The following is a 25,720-nucleotide window of genomic DNA, read 5'->3' as shown; positions in this document are numbered from 1 at the left end:
ACTGCACCCCCTCCCCAAATTCCTAAAAGTCTGGGTAGGGAAGCTTATTTTCCCTTGTGATCGTCTGAGCTCTCACTCCCCACCCAGCTACAGCTGGAGCTAAGAGAGATGCCCCCCCATTGCTCCACTTTGGGAAACAAAGTGTTAATTCAGAGGAATCTGATAAGGCTCAGATGTGGAGTAGCTGATCTCCACTCAGATTCTCCACAGTTCCAGCCCCTGTTGCTTACTGAAATAAATGACACAATATCCCAGTTAAATGTTGTGACGTTCCCCTCTGGTGTTATCTGGACTGGTGATCTTCTAGGTCTCTCCAATCCTTGACTCTGGGAGCCAGCCTGACCCTGCTCTGCTGTGAGAATCCCCCCTCCTGGGCTGGTCATGCACAGCCTCTGGCATGTAAACTGCTCCCAGCTACTTGCAAGCGAATTACACTAGCCAATATCTCCGGTTCCAGACACAACCCTAGGAACCTCCCTCTTGCAGTGTCCAGTTGTGTCCGCTGGATGCTGGAAGCTTATATGAGTTTGTCAATTTAACAAAGAAATTGATACGTACCAGGCTTGTTATCCCAAGGAGAGCCTCTGACACACTTCATACCAAACACACTGCCTCAGGTAGAATAAAAAAACCACAAAATTTATTAACTATAAAGATAGATTTTAAGTGATTATAAGTCAAAGCATAACAAGTCAGATTTGGTCAAATGAAATAAAAACACAACAGCTGATCTTAACACTTTCAGTGTCCTTAAAAACTTAGATACTTCTCACCATAGGCTGACTGGTTACTTTTCAGCCAGGCTCTCCCCTCTGATCAGCATTTCAGTCCCTTGGTGGTGGTGTCTGTAGATGTAGGCAGAAGAGAGTGAGCATGGCAAAAATGTCTCTCCCTTTTATCATGTCCTTTCTTTCCTCTTGGCTTTGCCCCTTGTCCCATGCTTTCAGAGTCAGGTGACCATTACCTCATCACAGTTCCAAACTGATCAAAGGAAGGGGATGACTCCCTCAAGTGTCTAACAGATTCTTTTGTTGCTGCCTAAGCCAGTGTCCATTGTTCCTGTGAGGCTGGTCTGGGTTTGTCCCATCCATGCCCTGATGAGGTGTGAACTGCCTCTCTGTTTTTGCCTGGGCTTGCTTTAAGCCATGAGGATACATTTTCAGCCTCCTAACTATATACATGAAATTTTAACCTATAAGCTTACTATAACATTACTGTAACAATTACTATAACATCACTATAACAACCATGCTCAGTGCATCATAAGCCTTTCGAAGACACCCAACATGACAAACTTTGCATTGGATACCACACAATCATTTTACAAGGATGAACATGGGGGTGCTGGGTGTTTCCCCGAGGTACAGAGCATCACACATGTTTTATTAACATGAACAAATAAAACCAAGAATACACATCAGTATAAATGATTATAAATACTACTCAGCTAACTAAAGGTTAAACAAATGATAAAGTGATGATAAATGATAAAACATTAATAAAAAATGATAAAGTTCAGGTCAAATCAGTAAATCAATGAGTTAACAAGGATATTGCACTGGAATCAAGTCATCAATTTAGCCAAACCATCAGATTAATACAGCAGAAAATCAGCCCTTATAAATCCTAAACCAGCAACCTAAGGGGGCAAGTGCGTATTTAGTGATGCCGAAACCCCAATCAGAGATTTTTTACCCAGGCAGTGCATTCCAGATTTAGCCAGCTGAATATTTCAATACCGAAACCAAATTATTGCTTACATTTAGCCCCAAATCTCAAAGCTAATAAGATTAGATTTCACTCTTGTGTAGCTAATACTTCTCATCGCCCTCTCACCCCAAAACACAGATACAGACCTTATTGAAACATTAGTTAAAGAAGTTCAAACAGCTCTTGCTGAACAATACATATCAGACAGCTCAATTCCTTGGAATGCTTCCATAGGTAAAGGAGCATGCATGCAGTCATTTCATAGGGCAGAGTTTTAAGGCTATTAAGATTTGGGGAACTATTCTTCTTAGCATCTTCCCTGTGTAGTTTTCAGAGGTGTTCACACACACACACCCCAACTGAGCCGCAGTTACACCCCAATCTAATAGGAAGGCTTGGAAGGATCCACGTTCATTAAAAAAAACAGACAAAAATAGAAAAAGGAAAATAAATTTCAAAGATTACAAGGGGTTGGATCTCTGCAACTCTTTGTCTTTGGATTCACATGGAGTAGGAACCATAGCTGCAGCTGAGGAACCAGGTAATGGCACAGATGGTCCAGCACTTCAGGCTAGCTGGCTTTTCAGGTACAGGGAGACTACTGAAGGCTGCATAGCTTGTCGACCTTGTGCTTCATTCCCCAGATGGGATCAGTCCTGGGATCCTGGCAGTCAATCTCTCTTAGATGACTTCCATAACTTAGGAACGCAAGACTGGTCATACTAGGTCAGACCAATGGTCCATCTAGCCCAGTGTGCTGCCTGAGAGTGACCAGTGCCAGATGCGTCAGAGGGAATGAACACAACAGGCTTGTTGATTGGAAAGCTGAAGGACTTCCACCCTTATCTTTAACTTTATTGTTGTACATTCAAGTTTACCACACCTCCCCCAAGGTCTCTGGGCAAATCAGGAGTGAACCACTCCTTTGATACAGACGTCTCCCACTCCAGTTGAAGTGAGGCAGAGTTTGGGCCAATGTCAGTTTGAAAAAGCCCCGCTTAACCCAGCAGTTTTCTCAAAATATCTGCTGTCATAATCTGCATGTAGTGTGGATGTGCAAACCCCAAAGGTATCAAACACGAAAGAAACATAAGGCCAGTTATGGGGAGGTTTCCATGGCCAGACCTGAGGGTTAAACAGCTGGGCTCGAACAGCTGGGCTCCTCAAAACGAAAAGGGGCCTCAGCACCCATAAAAATAACTGGCTGCAAAAATAAATCATCATGCATCCATCACCATTTTAAAATCTGACATCTCCTGCCCGATGTGTTTTTGCTTAGTAAACAAGTGAATTGGGGAACTTTGTGGCTGTTACCCTCTAACTGCATAAAAGGTTACACATCTTGTCTCAAGCAATTTTCCTCTTAACAGAAAATTTATTTTAAAGTTTATCAAATAAATTCCATTTGAAATAGAAATAATTACAGTCTATACTGGGTCTCTGTTCTCGTACATGCTATTTCTCTCACATATTCCCCCACTCTAATTCCTTTGGAGTGAGGTTTTACTTTTCAGGATTAGCCACCATTTCCTATATAGTAGGAGGGGGTAGGGAGAGAACTAGAAGAAAACTTTCAGTGTTACAATATAATTCAGGTTATCACATAATCAGCCTCCTGCTTTACACTAATTAACTTCATGTTTAATTTCATTGTCGCTGATAATTTATTCAAAGATTACAAAATATAAACCTATAGGGCAGTTTTCTCTTAATTCCCATTTTCACACAGTGAGCTTTTTGTGAAGTCACATTCTACAATAACCTAGGAGCCTTCCATTTCTGTGAATTCATTTCTCCCCTGCTCTTCTCCCAGAAGTGTGGGTGGAAAGGGGTCTCACACTATGTGGGAAGGTTGCATCATCAGAAAAACCACCTGTGCTCTATTTTCACACTTTCTAATCTTTCAAAGTAGCAGGAGGAGGAGAAATGATACAAATGCATTATATTGAAGAGCAAAATTTAGGTTATGTCCACACTCCTGCAGAAAGTCGACCTATGCTACGCAACTCTAACTATGTGACTAATGTAGCTGGAGTTGACGTACCTTAGGTTGAGTTACCATGGGATCTACACCGCAGGGAGTCAACAGGAGAAACTCTCCTGTCGACTTACCTTACTTTTCTAGTTGGGGGTAGATTACAGGGGTCAACCTGAGAGCGATCTGCTGTTGATTTGGTGGGTCTTCACTAGACCTGCTAAAACAACTGGTGGATGGATCTCAAAGCGTCGATCCCGGCTGTAGTGTAGATGTAGCCTAAGAGACCAAACCACAGAGTCAGGACTCAGCATTTATGTATCCTGCAGTCTGAACTTGGAATCTGATATATTCCCTCATTTGCGCAGCATGAAAGTGCTTCTTGTCCAACAAGGCAGCCAGATTGGGACCCATAGGCATGGAATGGCTCTGAAGGAATCAGCTGTTTCTCTCTGTGCTTCATGAAACTTTGGATCCAAACGGTAAAGGACAATTGTTTCTAATTTAATCATGGCATCCTTTAGGACCATGAGCAATGCCACTTAACTAGGGAGAAGCATTCTAAAAATAGTTTACCTGGGCCACAGGTCACCATAGCGTCCATCTCTGGGGTGAAAATCAACCACTCGTACCTGCAATTTCTACCTGAGTTCTTGTCAAATCTTTGACCTTACTTGGAGTAATTTTACACTTCTCTGGCGTAGAATTCTTCACCAATCACACAACAAATCAGTAGCGATAGTGAGGTATAACTCCCCCAAATATGCCCTTTTATTTCTTTAATCTGGTGGCACAGATTTAAATTAGGGACTAAATTCAGGTGCGTCTTAGAATCCCTGTAAGACACCAAATGTCAGGTATCTATTAACAATAGGTATCTTTCTGCAGCTCTATCACATTCCACACGGATTTCATTTTCTACACATTTGCAGCATCTCCCAGGGGTGAGCAGAACAGAAATGTCATTTCCATTTTCCCCATCTCTACCTAGCTAGGGATTGCATTTCCCAAATAATAGGCAACATGCACCTGATTAGGAAGGAGCTATCTTCAGGAGCCATCTCCTGCAGGGCCTGGGTCACAACTGCTTTGGGAGCCAGATGCATGGGTATTTTGCTTAGTTACAAGTCACTTACTAGGGAATCCTCTTCCCAGCCCTTTAGAAAAAATATTGACCTAACCAATTGAACAACAGGGAGATTGGGATGGTGATGGGGTATAAGGAAATCCCTGATTTACCCTATATTCTTCTGTTGTTACAGAGGGTGAAATGACATTTTTCCCTATCCCTGCCCTGTTCCTGCTCTTTGTTATAGTTCAATATATTTTAAATGAGGAAAATGGTAGTAAAAATATCTGCTCTCCAGCACAACTAGAAGCAACATCAGAGCAACTGGGAATGAAAGAATTTATTCCCAAAGGGGGAACCTTATGACTAACAATTGCTTTGAAATGGGGGAACAGTATAACTGGGATGCTCAGGGTTTGTTTTTAGACGAGGAAAAGTGATGGAGTTTAGGTCAGGCCAAGGGGAAAGCTAATGCCAACCACTGCACCTGGGCTGTATCTGCACTACAACTATAATTGTCTTTTTACACCAAGATCACTAACTTGTGCAACCAACACCATGTACAGTCCTAGCGGATGTAAGGCACAAGTAGTTTTTGCCTCAGTGTAGCTTGTTGGGATCAAACCATCTCTCTGGAGCTGATGAACATTCCTGGCTGGATGGACACACACTCTTATGACTCAAAAGGAAAGGAGTTGATAGAAAAGATCACAGGACCTGAAAGAAGGGTGAGCTGCAAAAGGCAGAAGCAGGCAACTCATCTGGGGGAGCTGAGAGACTACAGTGAAGATGGTGCAAAGATCGCTATGTGGGAATTAGCAATGCGATTTAAAAACAACAAAAAAAACACTTTGGCCAGCCCTAGTCAAGGCATTTGTTACAGTTCTCGCCCATGTGGATTTTCTGATGTCTAATAAGGGCTGAGCTATGCCTGAAGCTTTTCCCACAGTTATTGCATGTGTAGGGTCTCTCTCCACTGTGGATTCTCCAATGTATGGTAAGGGCTGAGCTGTGCCTGAAAGGTTTCCTACACTCAGAGCACGTGTAGGGCATCTCACCCGTGTGGATTCTCCGGTGTCTAATAAGGGCTGAGCTATGACTGAAGCTTTTCCCGCAGTTATTGCATGTGTAGGGTGTCTCTCCACTGTGGATTTTCCAATGTATGGTAAGGGCTGAGCTAAGCCTGAAGGTTTTCCCACACTCAGAGCATGTGTAGGGTCTCCCTGCGGTGTGGATTCCCTGGTGTCTAATAAGGGCTGAGCTATGACTGAAGCTTTTCCCACACTCAGAACATCTGTAGGGTGACATGCCAGTGTGGATTCTGTAATGTGTGATAAGGTTTGAGCTCTGACTGAAGCTTTTCCCACACTCAGAGCATGTGTAGGGTGTCTCTCCGGTGTGGATTCTCTGATGTATAATAAGGTGTGAGTTATAACTGAAGCTTTTCCCACACTCAGAGCACGTGTAGGGTTTCTCTCCTCTGTGGATTCTCTGATGTGTGAGAAGGTCAGAGTTCACATTGAAGCTTTTCCCACACACATGGCATGTGTAGCATGTCTCTTCCAAGTTAATTCTCTCACATTTAATAAGGTCTGAGTGGCTACTGAAGTTTTCCTCTGGGCTGTGCTGACTCTTACAGGCTTTTGCTTTTTCTGGGAGCGCACAACTTCCAGAAACATTCCCTTTGGATTTTCCTGATAAGATCCCATGTGCTTCTCTTTGCTCAGCATCTTCCTGCCAGGGTTTCTCCTCGTTCTCACTCACCTTCCCATCACCCGATGGGAGAGAGAGAGGATCCAGACATAGGTCACTTCCTGTGCCGGAGAGAAAAGAAATCTCAGAGAGAGGAATGGAAAAAGGGATGAACAAACCAAAATATTTGCGGGAGAGATCAAGCCTATCAGGAGCTGATTTTCCCCAAACCCTTCCCCAGAGGAGAGAGGAAGGGGTCAGTTTTGGTCCGCATCTCACCATAAAACTCAGGCGAACGCGAGATCGGGGAGGGACCTGCTGCCAGTTGTCTGTTAGGATAGGTGGGAAACCATGAGTGACTTCTGCCATTATGATTCCACACCTGCTGGGAACAATCCTAAACTCGAAGAGCTCACAAGGGCTTTGTAGGGCATCCCAAATGTTTCCTGAATTCAAGGACAATTTTTGAATTGGTTTAACCAATTCCTTACCTGTGCAGGCAGCTCTTGGGAGCACTTCTTTCTCAGATCCCTGGAGATCTGGGACCCACAGCTCTTCCCCTCGTTCCAGCTGTGAGATCACATCAGGTTTGGAAACTAGAAACCCTGCTCAAGACAAAGAAAACAAGGGAGGTCAGTGGAATTTGTGGGATATTTGTCACAAAGAACATTCCATGGTTTTAACCCAGCTCATTTTTAAGCTATAACATCCCAAGGCCAGCTCAGAGTGGCAGGAGAGTTATTATTATAAATCATATTCATTACCTTAGTGCCTAAGGGCCAAATAAGAGTGGGTCCCCATTGTGGAAGGCACCATACAAACACAGAATAGTAGATGGCCCATGCCCTGAAGAATTTACAATCTAAATAGACAAGACAGACACAGAATGGGGGAAGGGGTAGAACCCACCAGCCGAGTGAACTATGTGAAGGCAGAGTGACAGATCTGATGAACACAGGCATCCATCTTGAGACTACCGTATTTAATGTTACAACTAGGGCCAGTGTTTTCTAGAAATTGCCGTTATGACTGCATTTTTTTCCGAAGTTACTCTTCATTTCTGGAATCACCCTTCACATCCGTAATTGCTGAACAGAGGGTGGGTGGGGCATGCAGGGTCACAACCCCCAGATTTCTGCCCAGAGACACCTGACTCATCCCCAGGGTGCAGAGCAGAGGTGATGTGTGGGTAGGGCACACAGGGTCATGACCCTCCTGCCCCAATTTCTGCCTAAAGACACCTGACTTTTCCACAGGGCGCAAGGCAGAGGCTGGGGGCTGGCTGAAGTTGAGACTTGCTGCCAATTTCTTCCCTCCTCCATACAAGTCTGGGCTCAGCAAAACCACTGTGGAGTTTCCCCTGGGCAGGGAGGGCACTTGGCAGGGGGACGCCGGGCTCCCTCATCATGCCGCAGAGCAAACGGCGCTCGCACCTGCTCTCGGCTGTGTCCACAGCATCTCTCCTCTGCACACAGCTGGTTCATGCCCCTTCTCCCCAGCACACAGCTGGCTCTAGGCTCTCAATGCCCAGTGTCTGGGCCCTACCTCCCCCAGACAGCTGGCTCCTGTCCCCTCCCCACAATGCACTTTCATGCAGTAAAGGATTACATATTGTTCATGTTTGTCAATATGTATTTCTTGTATTAATACAATGCATATCTGAAATTTCCAAAACATACAGCTTTGAAAATCTGAAATTTCTCTATTTTAATTGCCAGCAAACACTGGCCCTAGTTATGACTGTTATCTGTATATTTGAGCCAGCCCTTGAAAGCAACCAGGGAGGGTTGAGGGATGGGTTTCCTATACAATCTGGTATCACTAAGGGGTGATGAATGCCAGATCTCAAGGCTAGTTATGCAGATCTCCTGCTTCTTAAGCTTTGCCCCATGCCAAAAGGGGCAGTGACTGATTATACGTCTTTCAGGAGACTGAAGAAAACAGACAGACTTTTTGGGGAGAAACAGCTGAGTCTGAGCTGACTGAGGAGGATTTCTTTGGGATACAAACTGACATGACCTGAAAACCAAGAGGTAACTCCTTAATACACTTTGGAACTGATCAGGGATCCCCACAAGGACTGATGAGGGGGCCATGGTAAATACGCATTTAGATCCTTTGCTTGTTTTATATCTTTTCTCCATAAGACTTAACCTCTGGCACACTGTCATAGATCCACAGGATCCGTGCAATGCCCTAGCTTTTAAAGAGTCCTTGGGAGGTGCCCCTGGAGTGCACTAGACCCCCAAGGGGTCCCACTCTTCCACAAGGATAGGCCATGTAGCGTCAACACCTAAGACTGAGCCTCTGGCTTCAAGACTCCTATTTCAACCTGTGAACTCTGCCAGCAGGTCCAGCTGAATGACACTCCTCTTCAGAGACCGTTCCTCATTCACGCTTCAATGCACCTCAGCAAGCTTTTTCTGTGACACTGGGCAGACTTTTAAAACATAGCAGGGTTTATTAGGCAACTGAAACACAGCATTAGAAGGTCCTTAGATGAGGACAGAGAAGCAAAGACGACAATTTAGTCCATACCGGCCAAGGCCCTTGAGCCATGCTGCTGTTGAAAACAGTTCGATTTCTTTTCACTGTGCCTGTCCATTTGTCTTCACTCCAGTAGAGCTCCCTGCGTCTGCGAGCCCAGTTCTTCCTGCTCCCAAAAACATAACGAGTCCATGTATGCTTCACTCAGCCAAGCGGAGATCCTCCCATGGCCAGGTGACAATTATTCCCTTGTCTGTCGGGTATTCCACTGATGTAGTTTGATCCCAGCCAGTCCTTAATGACCCATTCAGATCACCCATGACAGCTACGTGACAAAACACCTCATGTCTCCTGCTCTTTATGATCATAGCAATACCAGTCATAGAGGGAAACTGAGGTGTGAATTGGCATCATACAAGTATCACCAAAATTCCCACTTCTATCTCACACACACACTGCTCACAGCCCTTGGAGAGAAAGCAAAGCACAGGAACTGGACGTTAGTCCAGTGACCACAGTGGAGGACAAGCTGCAATCCTCCAACCCTGGTCATGTGGGTCCCTACCCATAGAGAGGGGCTGGCTAAAGGCCCGATACCTGAGAGGGCATTCCTTGAGCAGACCATGAAGGCAAATCAAAGGCTTAACTACCCCAGAACTGACACATCACAAAAGCACATTTTGGGGAATTAGGAAATCTAGTGACTCAGGTGTAATGGGAGGGAGATATGTAATGTGGAAAAGGCTGGGGAATTAAACACTAAAATTCAGGAGCAACAGCCTCTAATTCTTCCAGAAAAGGAGAATGTAAGAAACAAGAACTGGGCCACGCAACCTCAGGAGGGTCAGGCTCAGAGATCCAAGGAGCGTGGAAGGAAGACAGCTTTCATAGAATCATAGAATATCAGGGTTGGAAGGGACCTCAGGAGGTATTTAGTCCAACCCCCTGCTCAAAGCAGGACCAATCCCTAACTAAATCATCCCAGCCAGAGCTCTGTCAAGCCTGACCTTAAAAACCTCTAAGGAAGGAGATTCTACCACCTCCCTAGGTAAAGCATTCCAGTGTTTCACCACCCTCCTAGTGAAAAAGTTTTTCCTAATATCCAACCTAAACCTCCCCCACTGCAACTTGAGACCATTACTCCTTGTCCTGTCATCTTCTACCACTGAGAATAAATGCCTCCATCCGCTTTGGAACCCCCTTTCAGGTACTTGAAAGCAGCTATCAAATCCCCCCTCATTCTTCTCTTCTGCAGACTAAACAATCCCAGTTCCCTCAGCCTCTCCTCATAAGTCATTTGTTCCAGACCCCTAACCATTTTTGTTGCCCTTCACTGGACTCTCTCCAATTTATCCACATCCTTCTTGTAGTGCGGGGCCCAAAACTGGACACAGTACTCCAGATGAGGCCCCACCAATGTCGAATAGAGGGGAACAATCACGTCCCTCGATCTGCTGGCTATGCCCCTACTTATACATCCCAAAATGCCATTGGCCTTCTTGGCAACAAAGGCACACTGTTGACTCATATCCAGCTTCTCGTCCACTAGTAGGTCCTTTTCCGCAGAACTGCTGCCTAGCCATTCGGTCCCTAGTCTGTGGGAGACCGTGTCAAAAGCTTTGCTAAAGTCAAGAAACAATACATCCACTGCTTTCCCTTCATCCACAGAACCAGTAATCTCATCATAGAAGGCGATTAGATTAGTCAGGCATGACCTTCCCTTGGTGAATCCATGCTGACTGTTCCTGATCACTTTCCTCTCGTGTAAGTGCTTCAGGATTGATTCCTTGAAGACCTGCTCCATGATTTTTCCGGGGACTGAGGTGAGGTTGACTGGCCTGTAGTTCCCAGATCCTCCTTTTTCCCTTTTTTAAAGATGGGCACTACATTAGCCTTTTTCCAGTCATCCAGGACTTCCCTCGTTTGCCATGAATTTTCAAAGATAATGGCCAATGGCTCTGCAATCACAGCCGCCAATTCCTTTAACACTCTCGGATGCAACGCGTCCGGCCCCATGGACTTGTGCATGTCCAACTTTTCTAAATAGTCCCTAACCACTTCTTTCTCCACAGAGGGCTGGCCACCTACTCCCCATGCTGTGATGCCCAGCGCAGCAGTCTGGGAGCTGACCTTGTTCGTCAGCTTTCCGCTGCTGCAGATGGGGATATGGGGACAAGGCTCTCCTCAAACTCTCACTCCTGTTGATCCTGACCTGATTTTATGGCCTTTGATCTATGACCCAGTCTCAGGTCTTGTGGGTAATTTTATAGTCGTTAGAAGTAAAATGTCATTATCAGAGTGTTGCTTATTAGTTTGGAACATGCATGGAGGGGCAAGGAAGTGAACAGAAATAAATGGGTTATTAAGCTTGCTATAGTTAAGAGCCTGTTACAGTAGGTTGAGGCTTTGTGGGATTAGTTATGCAAAAGTCTGGGATTTACCGGAATAGGCCTAAGGTCAGATATTTTGCACCCTCATTTTGAGAGACTAACAAGGAACCACAAACAGGTGCAATATCGCCACAGGATTCTGAAAGAAGGAAGTTTGGGGCAGGCTTTAGCAATTAGGTTGCTATGCAGAATCTCAGCAGTTGGACTGTATTCATATATTGGAATTAATATATAAATGATGTAAATCTTGAGTATTAATGCTTGGTGCTTAATTATGGACTTCCCAAAGGCCACATATGGGTTGGGGCAGCTATTGACATTATTGTAATCAGAGTAAAGGAGCAGAGTAAAGGAGCCATTCTATTACCATAAGGAAGCATATAAAATACCTCTCCTAGTAACCATTTTTTCATTTTGTTGGGTTCTCAAGACAGTGTAAATGGAATCAGGACCTCCCTTCTGATGGTCTCCCTTGCCCCTCGATCTTTGTTTCCAATGGTGTCCATAACTTGCAAGTATGCACAGTGCAAGACCCTCTTTACTATACTTGTCTTAGTCTAATCGTTAAGTGTATTGATCCTGGCCTATGATTTCAATTATAACTGTCTGTATTAAATCAAGATTCTGTGTGTTTCACCACTTTTCATCTTCTCAGTTAACTTTGAATAGCCAGGTACAGGGGCGAGTTGTACCCCAATACGTAATCGTATAGGTGTAAAAATCACACAGGCTACACTAGCATCCTGAGACATCATCAACAAAGTTTCAGAGGAGCAGCCGTGTTAGTCTGTATCCGCAAAAAGAAAAGGAGGACTTGTGGCACCTTAGAGACTAACCACTTTATTTGAGCATGAGCTTTCATGAGCTACAGCATCTGATGAAGTGAGCTGTAGCTCACGAAAGCTTATGCTCAAATAAATTGGTTAGTCTCTAAGGTGCCACAAGTCCTCCTGTTCTTTTTGCATCAACAAAGTGCCCATTTGTGCCTGGGTAGCGGCCCTGCTATGGGAGGGAGGAATGCAGGAAGGACTCAGGATCGGTGGCCAGGGTCACCATGCATAGAGATGGGGAGGTTATATGGGGTAATGAGTGGGAGAGGGAGGTCAAGAGTTAAAATAATAATATTTGGGGGGGGGGATGTATAATGAAGTGAATCTGAACAGAAATAAAACTGGAGTGTAGGCTCTAAAGCAGAGGTGGGCAAACTACAGCCCGCGGGACCCTCCTGCCTGGCCCCTGAGCTCCTGGCCGGGAAGGCTACCCCCGGCCCCTCCCACGCTGTCCTGCCTCCCCCACAGCCTCACCTCACCGCAGGCGCAATGCTCTAGGCAGCGGGGCTATGAGCTCCTGGGACAGGGCAGCTGCAGAGCCCGGCCTGACCTGGTCTCTGTGCTGTGTGGTGGCGGCGGCAGCATGGCCGGGCGGCTGTAGAGCCGCCAGCCACCGGTGCCCAGGCAGCGCAGTAAGGGGGAGGGGGGCTGGATAGAGGGCAGGGGAGTTCGGTGCGGTGGTCAGAGGGCGGGGGTGTGGATAGGGGTCAGGGCAGGAACAGGGGGTTGAATGGGGGCAGGGGGTAGTCAGGGGACGGGAAGAAGGGGTGGTTGGATGGAGCAGGGGCCCCAGGGGGGCAGTCGGGAAGGAGGGGGGGTTGGATGGGGCAGCAGGGGGCAGTCAGGGGACAGGGAGAAGGGGTGGTTAGATGGGGCACGGGTCAAGGGGTTGGATGGAGTGGCGGGGCGCAGTTAGGGGGCAGAGGGCCGGGGGGGGGTCAGGGGACAGGGAGCGGGGATGTGTGGATGGGGCAGGAGTCCCGGGGGAGGCAGATAGAAGGTGGGGGCCTGGCCACAACCACCTCCTGTTAGGATATAGATATTCAGGCCTGTCTGTAAAGGCCTATACTCTAAGAATTTAGGTGTATTCTTATCACTTGGCTAGTGATAGAGGTATAAAAGAAAGAATCAAAATCACTGTCTGCTGGTGTAAGGGCCTTCTCTTACTGTGACAGTTTGTGGCCCTGTGCTTAGGCTCAGGCCTTTGGCTAAGCAGCAGAGGCAGCCATAAGCTGGGAAGCGAACGGTCACATCCTCACATTCCAAACTAGTCACATTGAAATAAGGTGCTATTGGGCTGTTAGGCACTATCAGGACAGGATTGTATTCCTATCACCTCCAGAGAAAGGGAAGTGCCTAGAAAATGTAAAAGGAAACTTAGTTTGATAGCATCCTGTCTGGCAAGAACTCACTTATCAATAGCTGGGATGTGAAATCCTCACTTCTGCATTGTTTTGTCATTATAGTTCCCACTTTGCTGTTTGTCTGTATAATCTCTGTCTGGTTCTGTGATTGTTCCTGTCTGCTGTATAATTAATTTTGCTGGGTGTAAACTAATTGAGGTGGTGGGATATAATTGGTTACATAATCATGTTACAATATGTTAGGATTGGTTAGTTAAATTTCAGGAAAATGATTGGTTAAGGTATAGCTAAGCAGAACTCAAGTTTTACTATATAATCTGTAGTCAATGAGGAAGTGATGGGGTGTGGGTGGGGGTGGGCATGTGGGTGTGTGAGATGGGAACAGGGAATGGGGGTAAGAAAATTGGAATCATGTTTTGCTAAAGGGGGAAATGGGAACAGGGAATGGGGGTAAGAAAATTGGAATCATGTTTGGCTAAGGGTAGGAATGGGAACAGGGACACAGGTGTAAGGCTCTGTGGTGTCAGAGCTGGGAAGGAGGATACTAAGGAAGGAAACTGGAATCATGCTTGCTGGAAGTTCACCCCAATAAACATCGAATTGTTTGCACCTTTGGACTTCGGGTATTGTTGCTCTCTGTTCATGTGAGAAGGACCAGGGAAGTAAGTGGGTGAAGGAATAAGCCCCCTAACACCTCCCCTAACTGGCCCTCCATACAATTTCCGAAACCCAATGTGGCCCTCAGGCCGAAAAGTTTGCCCGCCCCTGCTCTAAAGCAACAAGGCCTGGGCAGGGAGTCAGGGTTAAAGGCCTCGGATCCCCCACAGCTCTAGATCCCCAAACCTCTCCTCCTTCCCACTGACCCACCCAGACCGCCTCCTGGGTGCCCTTCCTCCACAATCCCCTCCCCTTCTTCCCATTACTCTCAGCCGTCACCACCTCCCAGCACCTTGGGAGCTTCTTGTGTTCCCTCCTTGTCTCTCACTACTTCATCCCTCCGTGCTCCTTATTACCTCTAATCCTGCACACACCCTCCCCATGTCCTGGCACCCCAGAATTAGCTACTCCCCGCTTCTTCTCCCCTCCCACGGCTCTGTTCTCCCTTCAACTGTGGGCTCTTGAATGGCAACATTATGCGCTCTCCTATCAAAAGAGGCGCTCATCTGACAATCACACAAGCCATGCATGAGTCATACACCTATTTACGCAATTTAGAATTCTACAGGTGACGTATTTTCCTCTTAAAATGAGAAGACATGAAAGCTCTAGTTATTAATATAGTTATTAATGTATCCAATAACCATACATTAAATGCAATTTTTAAATGACTGACGGCTCCAAAAAGGCATATGTCCAAAAATTATTCTAGTGGGTATAAAGTTATTACTACTCTGGTTCTTTAGAGATCCCACAGCTTCTAATAACCCAGGGGACAGGACTCCTTACCCAGAAAGACCACCGTCTCATAGTTCTCCTGCATTACGTCTCTGTAGAGGGCTCTCTGAGTGGGGTCCAGCAGAGCCCATTCCCCCTGCGTGAAATACACAGCCACCTCCTCGAAGGTCACCAGCCCCTGAAAGAGCAAAAGTCCAACACTCAGTACCTGCTGCCCCAGTCACAACCCCACTATTCACGGAACAACAGCACCAGGTAAATGGAAGCTCCAGAAGGCACATGTTAACAGAGTCCCATCCCACCTTGCTTAGAGCAGCCAGGAGGCATCAGAGGGTAGAAAGAGAGAATCTTTGTGTCTCCCAGCTGACAGACAGAGGCAGGGTCTTCACATTTAATCACATAACTACTAGCCAGAGCTTGATATAGGAGATGGGGCTGTCTCTGCACCCTGCTGGTGGCTCCCTGGTAGGAATCCCAACACTCTCCAAATAAAATATATGGAAGAAAGGGGAGGTCAATAGTAAAGAATATAAATTAGAAGGTCAGAATTGTAAAAAATTGGTAAGGGAAGCTATCAGAAATCAATGACCAATGAAAATAAAAAGGAAATTATTAAAAGTATATTATGTACAAAATGAATCCTAACAATGGTAGTGGTAAATTACTAGACGGAAATGGCAGAATTATCAAAAATAATGCAGAAGAGGTAAAAGTGTTCAATAAATATTTCCTCTCCTGGATTTGGAGAAAAACAGATGACAACACTCTTTCCATTCCAACAATAACTCTTGAGAACATTAAATAGCAGCTATTAAAGTTAGACATGTTTAAATCAGCAGGTCCAGATAACTTGTATCCAGGAGTTTTAAAAGACCTGGTGGAGAAGCGTGGTGGACTGATAATGTTGATTTTAATTAGGACTTGGAACACTGGGGAAATTCCAGAAGACTGGAATAAAGCTAATGCTGTGCCAATATTTAAAAAGTGTAAAAGAGATGACCCAGCTAATTACAAGAGTGTCAGTCTGACATCGATACTGGGCAAGATAATGGAGCAGCTGATACTGGATTTCATTAATAAAGAATTAAAGGAGGGTACTGTAATTAGTACCCTATCAAACTAACTGGATAGTTTGATAGTACTCCTAACTATATCAAACTAACTGGATAGTTTGATAGTACTCCTATCAAACTAACTGGATATCCTTATTGGATGAGATCAAAAGTTTGGTTGCAGCAAATAGTATTGATGAAATATACCTAGACTTCTGTAAGACCTATGACTTGGTTCAGCACAATATTTTGACTAAAAAACCAGAATGATACGAAATAAACACGGCATACATTAAATAGATTAAAAGCTGTGATTGTTAAATAGCACAGGTCCAAGAATCAGTCCCTGCGGGAACCCACTAGAAATAAATCCACTCGACCATGGTTCCCCATTACAATCACAGTTTTTAATCTATTGAATGTATGCCATGTGCATTTTGTATCATTCTAGTTTTTTAGTCAAACAATGAAGAAGCCAGACAGTGCTGATGGCTCATCAACAAAGACAATGGACCGTGGAAGAGCTTAGCCTTCCTGTGAATGTTTCAGCCAGACTATGAGTCATGGCTACTATGACTCATAGAATCATAGAATATCAGGGTTGGAAGGGACCCCAGAAGGTCATCTAGTCCAACCCCCTGCTCAAAGCAGGACCAATTCCCAGTTAAATCATCCCAGCCAGGGCTTTGTCAAGCCTGACCTTAAAAACCTCTAAGGAAGGAGATTCTACCACCTCCCTAGGTAACGCATTCCAGTGTTTCACCACTCTCTTAGTGAAAAAGTTTTTCCTAATATCCAATCTAAACCTCCCCCACTGCAACTTGAGACCATTACTCCTCGTTCTGATAGACTCAGCAAGTCATGCAAGGGCATGTGACCAGACCACATGACACTGGACTCCATTTTGGTACCTGCATTTTTCCACAAACTGGACTGGGAATGGACTTTGGAACAAAGGGCTCCCGCCATATGGAAAAGCTACATAAGGTGGGGTGTGACATCATCTCTTGGCCTCATTTCCCACACAAGAGAACTCCTGGAACAAAGACTGCACTGGGGGAAGTGCTGGTCCCAGGCTAAAGGAATTTCTAGCCTGTGTATAAACTTGGTGAACTGCTTCTATCATCAGTCAGGGTGAGAAATTGCTAATTCAAATCGTATCTATCTAGCATGTTAGGCTTAGTTTGCATTTTTGTTTATTTGCTTAGTAATCTGCTTTGATCTGTTTGCTATCATTTATAATGACTTAAAATCTATTTTTTGGTAGTTAATAAACTTGTTTTATGCTTTATCTTAACCAGTGTATTTTGATTGAAGTGTCTGGGGGAAAAAAATCTCAGCTTGCTTAACACAACCTTGTTGTGCACCTCTTTCCCACATCAAAGGGAAGGCAAACTATATTAATGAGCTTACATTGCACAGATCCCTCTGCAGTGTAAGATGGTATAATTCTGGGTTTATACTCCAGCAGGGGTGCAAAACTGGGGAGCTGGGAAATTGGCTGTTGTCTTCTATCTGTCCTTGAGTGGCTTAGGTAAAGCACTCAGGTAGCTTTGTTGGCTGTATGATGCCACTTGTTGTCATGCTGGGTGATAACAGGGCCTGGAGAGGCTGGCTGAATCTCCAGCAAAGCAGTGTGAGAAGGGCCAGCCCAGCCTGAGGGTTAGAAGGCACAGCGGTTCCTAGAAGCCCGCCAGACTGCACCCTGGGGGTGACAACCCATCACACCCCAGATTACACAAGTCTCAGCAGGTTTGCCACATCCTGTCCCCTCCCTTTCTCCTCCCTAGATATTTCTTGCCTTCCACCACCTCTAGCAGCTCCCACCCTCCTATGCATTTACTGCTCTTCTCCCTTCAAGCAGAGCCCACCACCAGCTCCCTGATAATCCCTTACCTGAGCCAGCTCCACTGCAGCCATTTCTTTCCCCCTGTGAGGACGGGATGATCTGGTGCAAAACCTGGATGTTATTCTGTAGCCTGCCAGGGCGAGAAGGGCAACGTGAGAGAATTCAGATGGGGCTTTTGTCCATTCCATAAGCCGATTTCCCCTAGGATTTTTCCCTGCTAATGGGCATTCTAGGTTCTGCCACAGTGTGAAGCACAGAGTGACCTTATTCCAGTACAGGCCTAGCCCCCTCCCACCAGGGTGTAACCCTCTGAGACATGGTGAAACCCTCCCAGTAACAGAATCTCTGAACCAAAGGCTAAAGAAGAGCAGAATCAAATAAGTCACTTTGGGGGATTCTGAGTCATTGTCCCCAAGGCAGCTGTCTCAGGTTTACAAAGTTGTTTGGCTCCAACCTTTATAGAGTCTCTCCTGGGAGTGCCCCCTTTCAAGGGCTGGGACTAGTTTTAGCTTTTGGCAAGCATGACCCGGGGGGGCTCTAAGACTGGTCCTTCTTGCCTCAGCACACCTGGTTTCTTTCTGTGGCTCCCCAGTGAGTCCAAATGAGTAGATACTCCTGATAGAGACTGTGAACAGAAGAATAGCCCACTGCGTCAGACCAATGGTCCATATAGCTCAGTGGCCAATGACAGGTGCTTCAGAGGGAATGAACAGAACAGGTCATCATCAAGTGATCCATCCCCTGTCACCCATTCATAGAATCATAGAATATCAGGGTTGGAAGGGACCCCAGAAGGTCATCTAGTCCAACCCCCTGCTCAAAGCAGGACCAATTCCCAGTTAAATCATCCCAGCCAGGGCTTTGTCAAGCCTGACCTTAAATGTGTTTGCTTTGTCAAGCCTGACCCATTCCCAGCTTCTGGCAAACAGAGGCTAGAGACACCATCCCTACCCATCCTGCCTGTGACACTGGCAGATGGGGTGTTAGCTCTTGCAAAAGCCCCCATGTCTAAACTGAACATGGACAAATGCAGAGCTGGAATCAGTCTGGCTTACCTGTGTTAGTATTGTTAGAATAGGTTGTCAAGGTTGAATCCCCACTCTGTCACTACAAGTGCAGAAGTGGGGGCATGCAAGGATTTCAAAAATTAATACTGGCCACTCCAGGCTTGTATTAAACTCCCACGGTTACTCTTCTCTCTGACCTTGGCTTGGTAAATGCTGCCACCACCCAAATGCAAAAAAACCAACCCCTTTGAACCCAGGGAGGAGCATGTGGGAATTCCTCCCTGTGGGGTACCTTCAAGCCCTTTCACACACACGCCCCCCATGATGTTATTGACGTGAACTGGGACCGTACAGATCATTGTTCCAACCAAAGTCCTGTAGTGGCACCAAATCTTGCATAAAGGGGGTCAAATGAGATGTCTAAGACAAGATTATGGTTTGCTGATTATGCTATCTGTAGGTGTGTATCATTTTTGTAGTTAAAGTTATCAATATTGGCTCTATACTGTCTGTATTTCAAACTTATGCTAAGCTTCTGGGTGACACCCCAGACAAGTTGGTGTCAGCTCTGCCTAGCCTGCTTGATGGCCCATTAAGGACCATCAGCGATACAACTGACCCATTGAGAGAAGGCAGACACGCCTTGCGACTCAGCAAGGTGTGCAGGGACCTGCCTATGGACAGAACTCTGAGGTTTTTCCAGGCCATGGGATGGACAGCTTGTCTTTCAGACAAAGAAAGAAAGACCACATGGCAAGAGACTGTAAAAAGCTGCTGCAGCTCCTCCATCTTGTCTTCAATCCTGCTTCATACCTCTGGAGGGACTTCGCTGCACTGAAGCTTTGAACCAAGGACTGAAAGACCCATCCCAGCTGGGGATGTTCTCCAGAGACTTGATTTGAACCTGCAGTTTATTCCATCACTGCTATAAGCCTGAACCAAGAACTTTGCCGTTACTGTATGTAATTGATTCCATTTAACCAGTTCTAGCTCTCATCTATATCTTTTTCCTTTTATGAATAAACCTGTAGTTTTTAGATTCTAAAGGATTGGCAACAGCGTGATTTGTGGGTAAGATCTGATTTGTATATTGACCTGGGTCTGGGGCTTGGTCCTTTGGGATCGAGAGAACCTTTTTTCTTTTGCTGGGGTATTGGTTTTCATGACCATTTGTCCCCATAACGAGTGGCACTGGTGGTCATACTGGGAAATTGGAGTGTCTAAGGGAATTGCTTGTGTGACTTGTGGTTAGCCCGTGCGGTAAAACCAAAGTCCTCTCTGCCTGGCTGGTTTGGTGTGCATATAAACCCCAGCCTTGGGCTGTAACTGCCCTGCTTTAAGCAATTTGTCCTGAACTGGCACTCTCAGTTGGGTCGCACCCGAACCAGCATTGTTAAACCCCCCTCCAGGGAAGAGCTGAGAAAGAAAACAAAGGAAATTAGCTCTGGCTATCAGCTAATCAAACAATCAAACCTCTTAGGCCACCAAAAATCCAATCCTGTTCTTAAAAAAGGTAAATTTTATTAAAAACAAAAAGGGAAAAAAGTACATCTGGAACTCAGGCTTTTTGCTAGATCTCAAAAGAAACAATTACACAAATTAAGCACCCAAAATAGCTTTCTTGGGGGTTCAGCTTAAAGGTTACAAGTAACAAAAGCATCTGGGGTTAGCACAAAGGAGATCCACAAGCCAAAATAAGAAATAAACCTGATCATGTCCAGCTAAACATTCTGATCTACTTACACATTTGAAGTTCAGATAAGTAGTTCTAGGCATGATCTGATGATTTATGATCATACCTGGCTTAAGCTTTACACAGCATTGCTACTGCCCTCTGTTCCCCCCTTTCCTGGAGAGCAACAGACAAAAGGAAAGTTTCCTTCCCCATTTAAAAAAGTTCTAGCCTTCCCATTGGCTCTTTTTGTCAGGTGCCCACTTTTTTCCCCTTTACCTGCGGGACTTTATAACCCCTTACAGGTAAAGCAAGTAGAGAACAGCTACCAAGAGGGACTTTATAGCTAACTGACTGGCTGGGTGTCCATAAAAGGAAATGAAGGGGGTGGGGGAGCTTATCACATAAGTATTAGAATTATAAAAATGTGTTTAGACTTTATTGAATGCTTGTGAGTTGCTGCCTGGGTTAATATCTGACTAGTTGCATCGTGAGCCTCTGTGGCTCTGTAAATCACCAGACAGGAGAGAGGCTTCACATAGGTAAAGTGCTGGTATGATGGAGATGGGGGAGAGAGGCTCTCCTGGCTCCACTCCCGTTAGGGTATGTCTGCACTACACCAGGGAGTGGGGCTTTCAGCCTGGGTCCACAGACTTGTGTTAATGATGCTCAGGCTAGCACATTAAAAATAGCCGTGTAGACATTGCAGCTCAGGATGGCGCTCAGGCTCCCAAGCCTCCCCCTGCTTTGAGAGACCGAGCTCCAGCCCAACCTCCAACATCTACACAGTTACATATAGCCCACCAGCACAAGTGTGCAGACCCAGGCTGGGAGGATCTCTCCCAGAGGCAGTGTAGACTTACTCATTATGTGCTACTTCCTAGGCTTTGCTTTTTGCAAGGCTGATCCCCACAGCTCCACTACTCTGAGACAGGCCCTTCTGGAGGCAGTACCCCTTTGTGTCATGACAGCGCTTCAGTGAGTCCGAATGATTGGAGACTCCTCCTAAACACCATCTCTTTTGGGTGCTGCAGTCATAAAAAACGATTACCTAACTTTCATAACGGTTGTTCTTCGAGATAGGTTGCTCATGTCCATGCCCTTCTAGGTGTGCATGCACCCACATGCGTGGCCGTGGGAGATTATTGCCTTAGTGATACCCGTGGGGTCAGCTGTGGCGCCCCCTGGAGTGCCGCGCTCATGCAGTGGCATATCAGGTGCAGTTGGCCCTATGCGTGCTCAGTTCCTTCTTGCTGACAACTCCGATAGAGGGGCAGGAGGGCGGGTAATAGAATGGACATGAGCTACACATCTCAAAGAGCAGCAGTTAGGAAAGGTAGGTAACTGTTTTTCTTCTTTGAGTGCTTACTCAGGTCGATTCCATTCTAGGTGACTCACAAGAAGTGTCCTCGGAGGCAGGCTCGGAGTTCACAGTCTTGCAGCTTGCAGTATTGCCCTGCCAAAGGCAGTGTCATCTCAAGCTTGCTGGGTAAGAGCGTAATGAGATGCAAATGTGTGGATGGATGACCAGGTTGCAGCCAGACAGATTTCTTGGATCGGCACCTGCACCAGGAAGGCTGCTGATGAGCCTGCGCCCTAGTGGAGTAAGCCATCATGATAGTCGGCATGTTCATAAGAGAAATGGATGCAGGCCGTGATCCAAGATGAGATTCTCTGGGCAGACACTGGGCAACCCTTCATCCTGTTTGCGACAGCAACAAACAACTGCATTGACAGTCAGAACAGCTTCATTCTATCTATGTAGAAGGCCAGCACGCATCTGACATCCACGGTATGCAGCCTGCATGCCTCATCCATCGCATGAGGCTTTGGACAAAAGACGGATAAGTATATGCATTGACCCGTATGAAACTGGGAGATGACCTTGGGCAGAAAAGCCAGGTACAGACGCAACTGGACCTTGTCCTTATAGAAAACCTTATAAAGTGGCTCCAACATTTGATAATTACATGGAAAAAGGCAAAATCTGACAGCTGACATCAATGTTCAGTCCTTAAAAAGACAAGGATGGAAATCTGGTGAATTTTTACAAAATAGAAAGGGAAGTGGAAAAGTGTGAGGGATTTTACATCGATAGCCAATAGTAGGTAAAGAGGTAGAATTTGAGTGAATTTCATATCGTTACTTGACAAATCAAAAGAAAATGGAAAACCTGCAAAAATTTTCTATCAATATTCAAGAATTTGAGCAAAAGTTAAAATCAGAAGATATTTTATGTTAAAGTTTAATAATTAGAAAGAGTGAAAAAAATCTTAGAGAATATTAACTAGAGAGAAAGCCAGGCAAAAGTTTGCGATATTTTAGAATATTCTTCTGAAGAAGAGCTCTGTGTAGCTCAGAGATTTACCTCACCCACCTTGGCTTTCTAAATGCAAAGCAGTGCCCATTCGAGAGAAAAACTGCAGCTACTTATACATTTGGGGATAAATTAACTATCAACTGTAGCCCATAGATCCAGCTTTAACATTTATTTTATGCAGCAGTAATGCAAGGAATCTACAGGCTTGTATCCAGTAAGATATTGGCTTCAGCAGTTAGCATAAGGCTTGAGGCCTATGAACTCTGGCACAGATAAACGGCCTAAGGGTCATCCCTAAGTTTTGGAGAACTGGAAATAGAGTGTCTAAGGGGAAATTTGGGCCATGATGACACCAGCCAACCACAGGAACATGAGCTAATGCCAGCTTTTGGATAGAACGTCCGCAGATGCGTCACCACAGAAGTACCATGGCAATTAATAGACAAATATGTTAAGTTGTATTAATGGTCTCACTAACCCAGGAGAAGGACACCCCAACACTGGTAGGGTGAGGAAATACAAATAAGGAACAGAGGAGAAACCCTACTGAATATGCATTAGACTGAGTGGCATCAATGTAACATATTATAAAAGTTGTGAACGTGCCACGATGATGGCTACTCATTATGATGAGGAAGGTGATGGGGATAAGGAAGATAATGACTAACATTTCAGGTTGTTCTGCAAGGGATGATGCGAGTATATGGATGTTCAGATGTACATTCTGTATTATCTCTATCTTACTGAGTTACAGTGTTTGTGACTTTGCTAACTGTAGTATTAAAGCTTATGCGCAAATAAATTGGTTAGTTTCTAAGGTGCCACAAGTCCTCTTTTTCTTTTTGTGAATACAGACTAACAGGGCTCTGACACCTATATTATTAAACTATTGTAAATATAAAATAGTTCCTACAGTGAGTGTTGCAACTGTGCACATCGGGGTTCCCAACTATAGATCTTGGGACAAGAACCTGTGAACCCTCAAAGTGATAACTGGGAATTCTTAAGTAATCAATATAATTAATACATAATCCAAAGATCAGGCTACACAACTCAAGAAAAGGACCTGCATGTTGCTGTAGACAGCTCAGTGAAAAAGTCCACTCTCACAGCTGCCACCAAAAAAGCTAACAACATGGTAGGATTCATAAGGAATGGGATGGAGAGTAATATCAAACATTTGTATATAAATCGAGGGGCAGCCTCTAATATCCTGGGACCACGATGGCTGCTACAGACTGCACACAGGATATTTTAGATCTATCTTTGAGAACTGATGAGGAAATAGGTCAAAAGAGAAATATTTGATGATATGATAGAAAACAACCAAGATCTGAAGGGATTTTATATTGATACTTGTATTTGATCATTAGAGGAAAAAGGGGAAGAATTCAGGAAAAATGAATCAGTCTTTGAGACCGAAGTGACAAAAGCAGAGAGAATGTCATTAACCCCTCCCCCGCTCTTCTCCCCCTGTGACCTCCTGCCTGCCCAGAGACAGGTCCACCTCCCCCAGCCCACACGGTCTGTCCCCTCCCTCCATCTCTGGCTCATTTGTCATCCCCCCCCTTCCGAACCTAACCCCCCACCCCCGTCGGCGCCTCTGGGGCAGCCCCGGCTGGAGCCGCGGGCAGGGGGCCAGCGGGGTCACTGCTGTGCACGCAGCTCGGAGCCTGGCCCCAGGTGCAGGAACAACCAGGGGGCAGGTTCCCGGGGCGGGGGGACCTGGGCCCCCTTGTGCAGAGGCGCTTCCCTGCCTGTCCGTGCGCCCCGAGCCTCCCCCGAGCCCTTGGTTAATTACCTGCAGGCCCCGGCCCAAGGCCTGGTCCCAGCTGGAGAGAGCCCCCCCGGCCGGGCACGGAGGGGTTAATGACGGCCCCCCCCAGCAGGGACCCCAGGGGGAGCCGCAACTGCCCAGCCCGGGCTCCCGGGGCACACGGAGGCAACAGCGTCTGGCCCGGGCCCGAGCCCGAGCCCCGCCCCCAGGAGCTGCCCCGCCCCCGGGCCGGGCCCGAGCCCCGCCCCCAGGAGCTGCCCCGCCCCCGGGCCGGGCCCGAGCCCCGCCCCCAGGAGCTGCCCCGCCCCCGGGCCGGGCCCGAGCCCCGCCCCCAGGAGCTGCCCCGCCCCCGGGCCGGGCCCGAGCCCCGCCCCCAGGAGCTGCCCCGCCCCCGGGCCGGGCCCGAGCCCCGCCCCCAGGAGCTGCCCCGCCCCCGGACCGTGCCCGAGCCCCGCCCTCAGGAGCTGCCCCGCCCCCGGACCGTGTCCGAGCCCCGCCCTCAGGAGCTGCCCCGCCCCAGTCTGGGCTCGAGCCCCGCCCCCAGGAGCTGCCCCGCCCCTAGTTGGGGCTCGCACCGAGCATGCGCAGTAACAGCTGCTGAAACCGTGCCTTACCAGAGCTGGAGAGGGTGAAAGCGCCCCCGCGGCAGGCTGGGAGATGTAGTTCCTGACTCTCCCGAGAGCGGAAGTGACGTGTTGCGGGAGGGATTAGGAGTCGGGCTCTGAACGCGCGTGGGGTGCTGCGGCTCTGCCTAGCTCGCGCGGGGCAGTTGGAGCCTCTCCCAGGGCCGGAGGAGGGTTTTGTGTCTCCCGGCTCTGGGCATGCGCAGATCGGGGGGCGGGGGAGAGTCGGGCATGCGCAGAGGCGGAGCTTGCCCGCGGCTGCTCCCCTGGGCTGCGGGGCCGAAGGGTCTGTGCCGGGGAGACCTTCATCCACCCCCCGTGCCCGGCCCGGGCCCCGCTCCCGCCGGAGCCGCCCTGGGGCCGCCCCGGGCTCCGCCCGCCCCGCTGCGGAGCTGCAGCCTCCAGGTACCGGGGCGAGCCGTGGGGCCGGGCGGTGACTCTGCCCCAGTGTCCGGCGGGGGGACCAGCCCCCCCGGGGTCCCTGCGTGGGGCCGGGCGGGGGGAGACC

General features: G+C 47.1%; 2 protein-coding genes across 2 annotated transcripts in view; one reads left to right on the top strand and one right to left on the bottom strand.

The window, feature by feature from the left end:
• The window catches only part of LOC140904242 (uncharacterized), a 159,769-nt gene that overhangs the window by 43,149 nt on the left and 90,900 nt on the right, over window positions 1–25,720 (top strand). The window lies entirely within an intron of this gene.
• LOC140904243 (uncharacterized) lies at window positions 646–24,802 on the bottom strand. Its single transcript, XM_073326719.1, has 5 exons — window positions 24,614–24,802; window positions 17,861–17,943; window positions 14,964–15,090; window positions 6,938–7,051; window positions 646–6,568 (listed from the first exon to the last, which is right to left on the bottom strand). Exons 2-5 carry the CDS (start codon window positions 17,882–17,884, stop codon window positions 5,616–5,618), a joined length of 1,218 nt encoding a protein of 405 aa, XP_073182820.1. The 5' UTR covers window positions 17,885–17,943; window positions 24,614–24,802; the 3' UTR covers window positions 646–5,615.

Source organism: Lepidochelys kempii, chromosome 28 (genome assembly GCF_965140265.1).
Source record: "Lepidochelys kempii isolate rLepKem1 chromosome 28, rLepKem1.hap2, whole genome shotgun sequence".
Taxonomy (NCBI): domain Eukaryota; kingdom Metazoa; phylum Chordata; order Testudines; family Cheloniidae; genus Lepidochelys; species Lepidochelys kempii.
This window is presented reverse-complemented; position numbering and strand designations above follow the sequence as displayed.

Coding starts and splice junctions, on each gene's coding strand:
- LOC140904243 (XM_073326719.1), bottom strand. CDS start 17,884: ATGGCTGCAGTGGAGCTGGCTCAG. Junction 7,052..14,963: donor TGAGACGGTGGTCTTTCTGG/GTAAGGAGTCCT, acceptor TGTCTTGAGCAG/GGTTTCTAGTTTCCAAACCT. Junction 6,569..6,937: donor CCCAAGAGCTGCCTGCACAG/GTAAGGAATTGG, acceptor TCTCCGGCACAG/GAAGTGACCTATGTCTGGAT.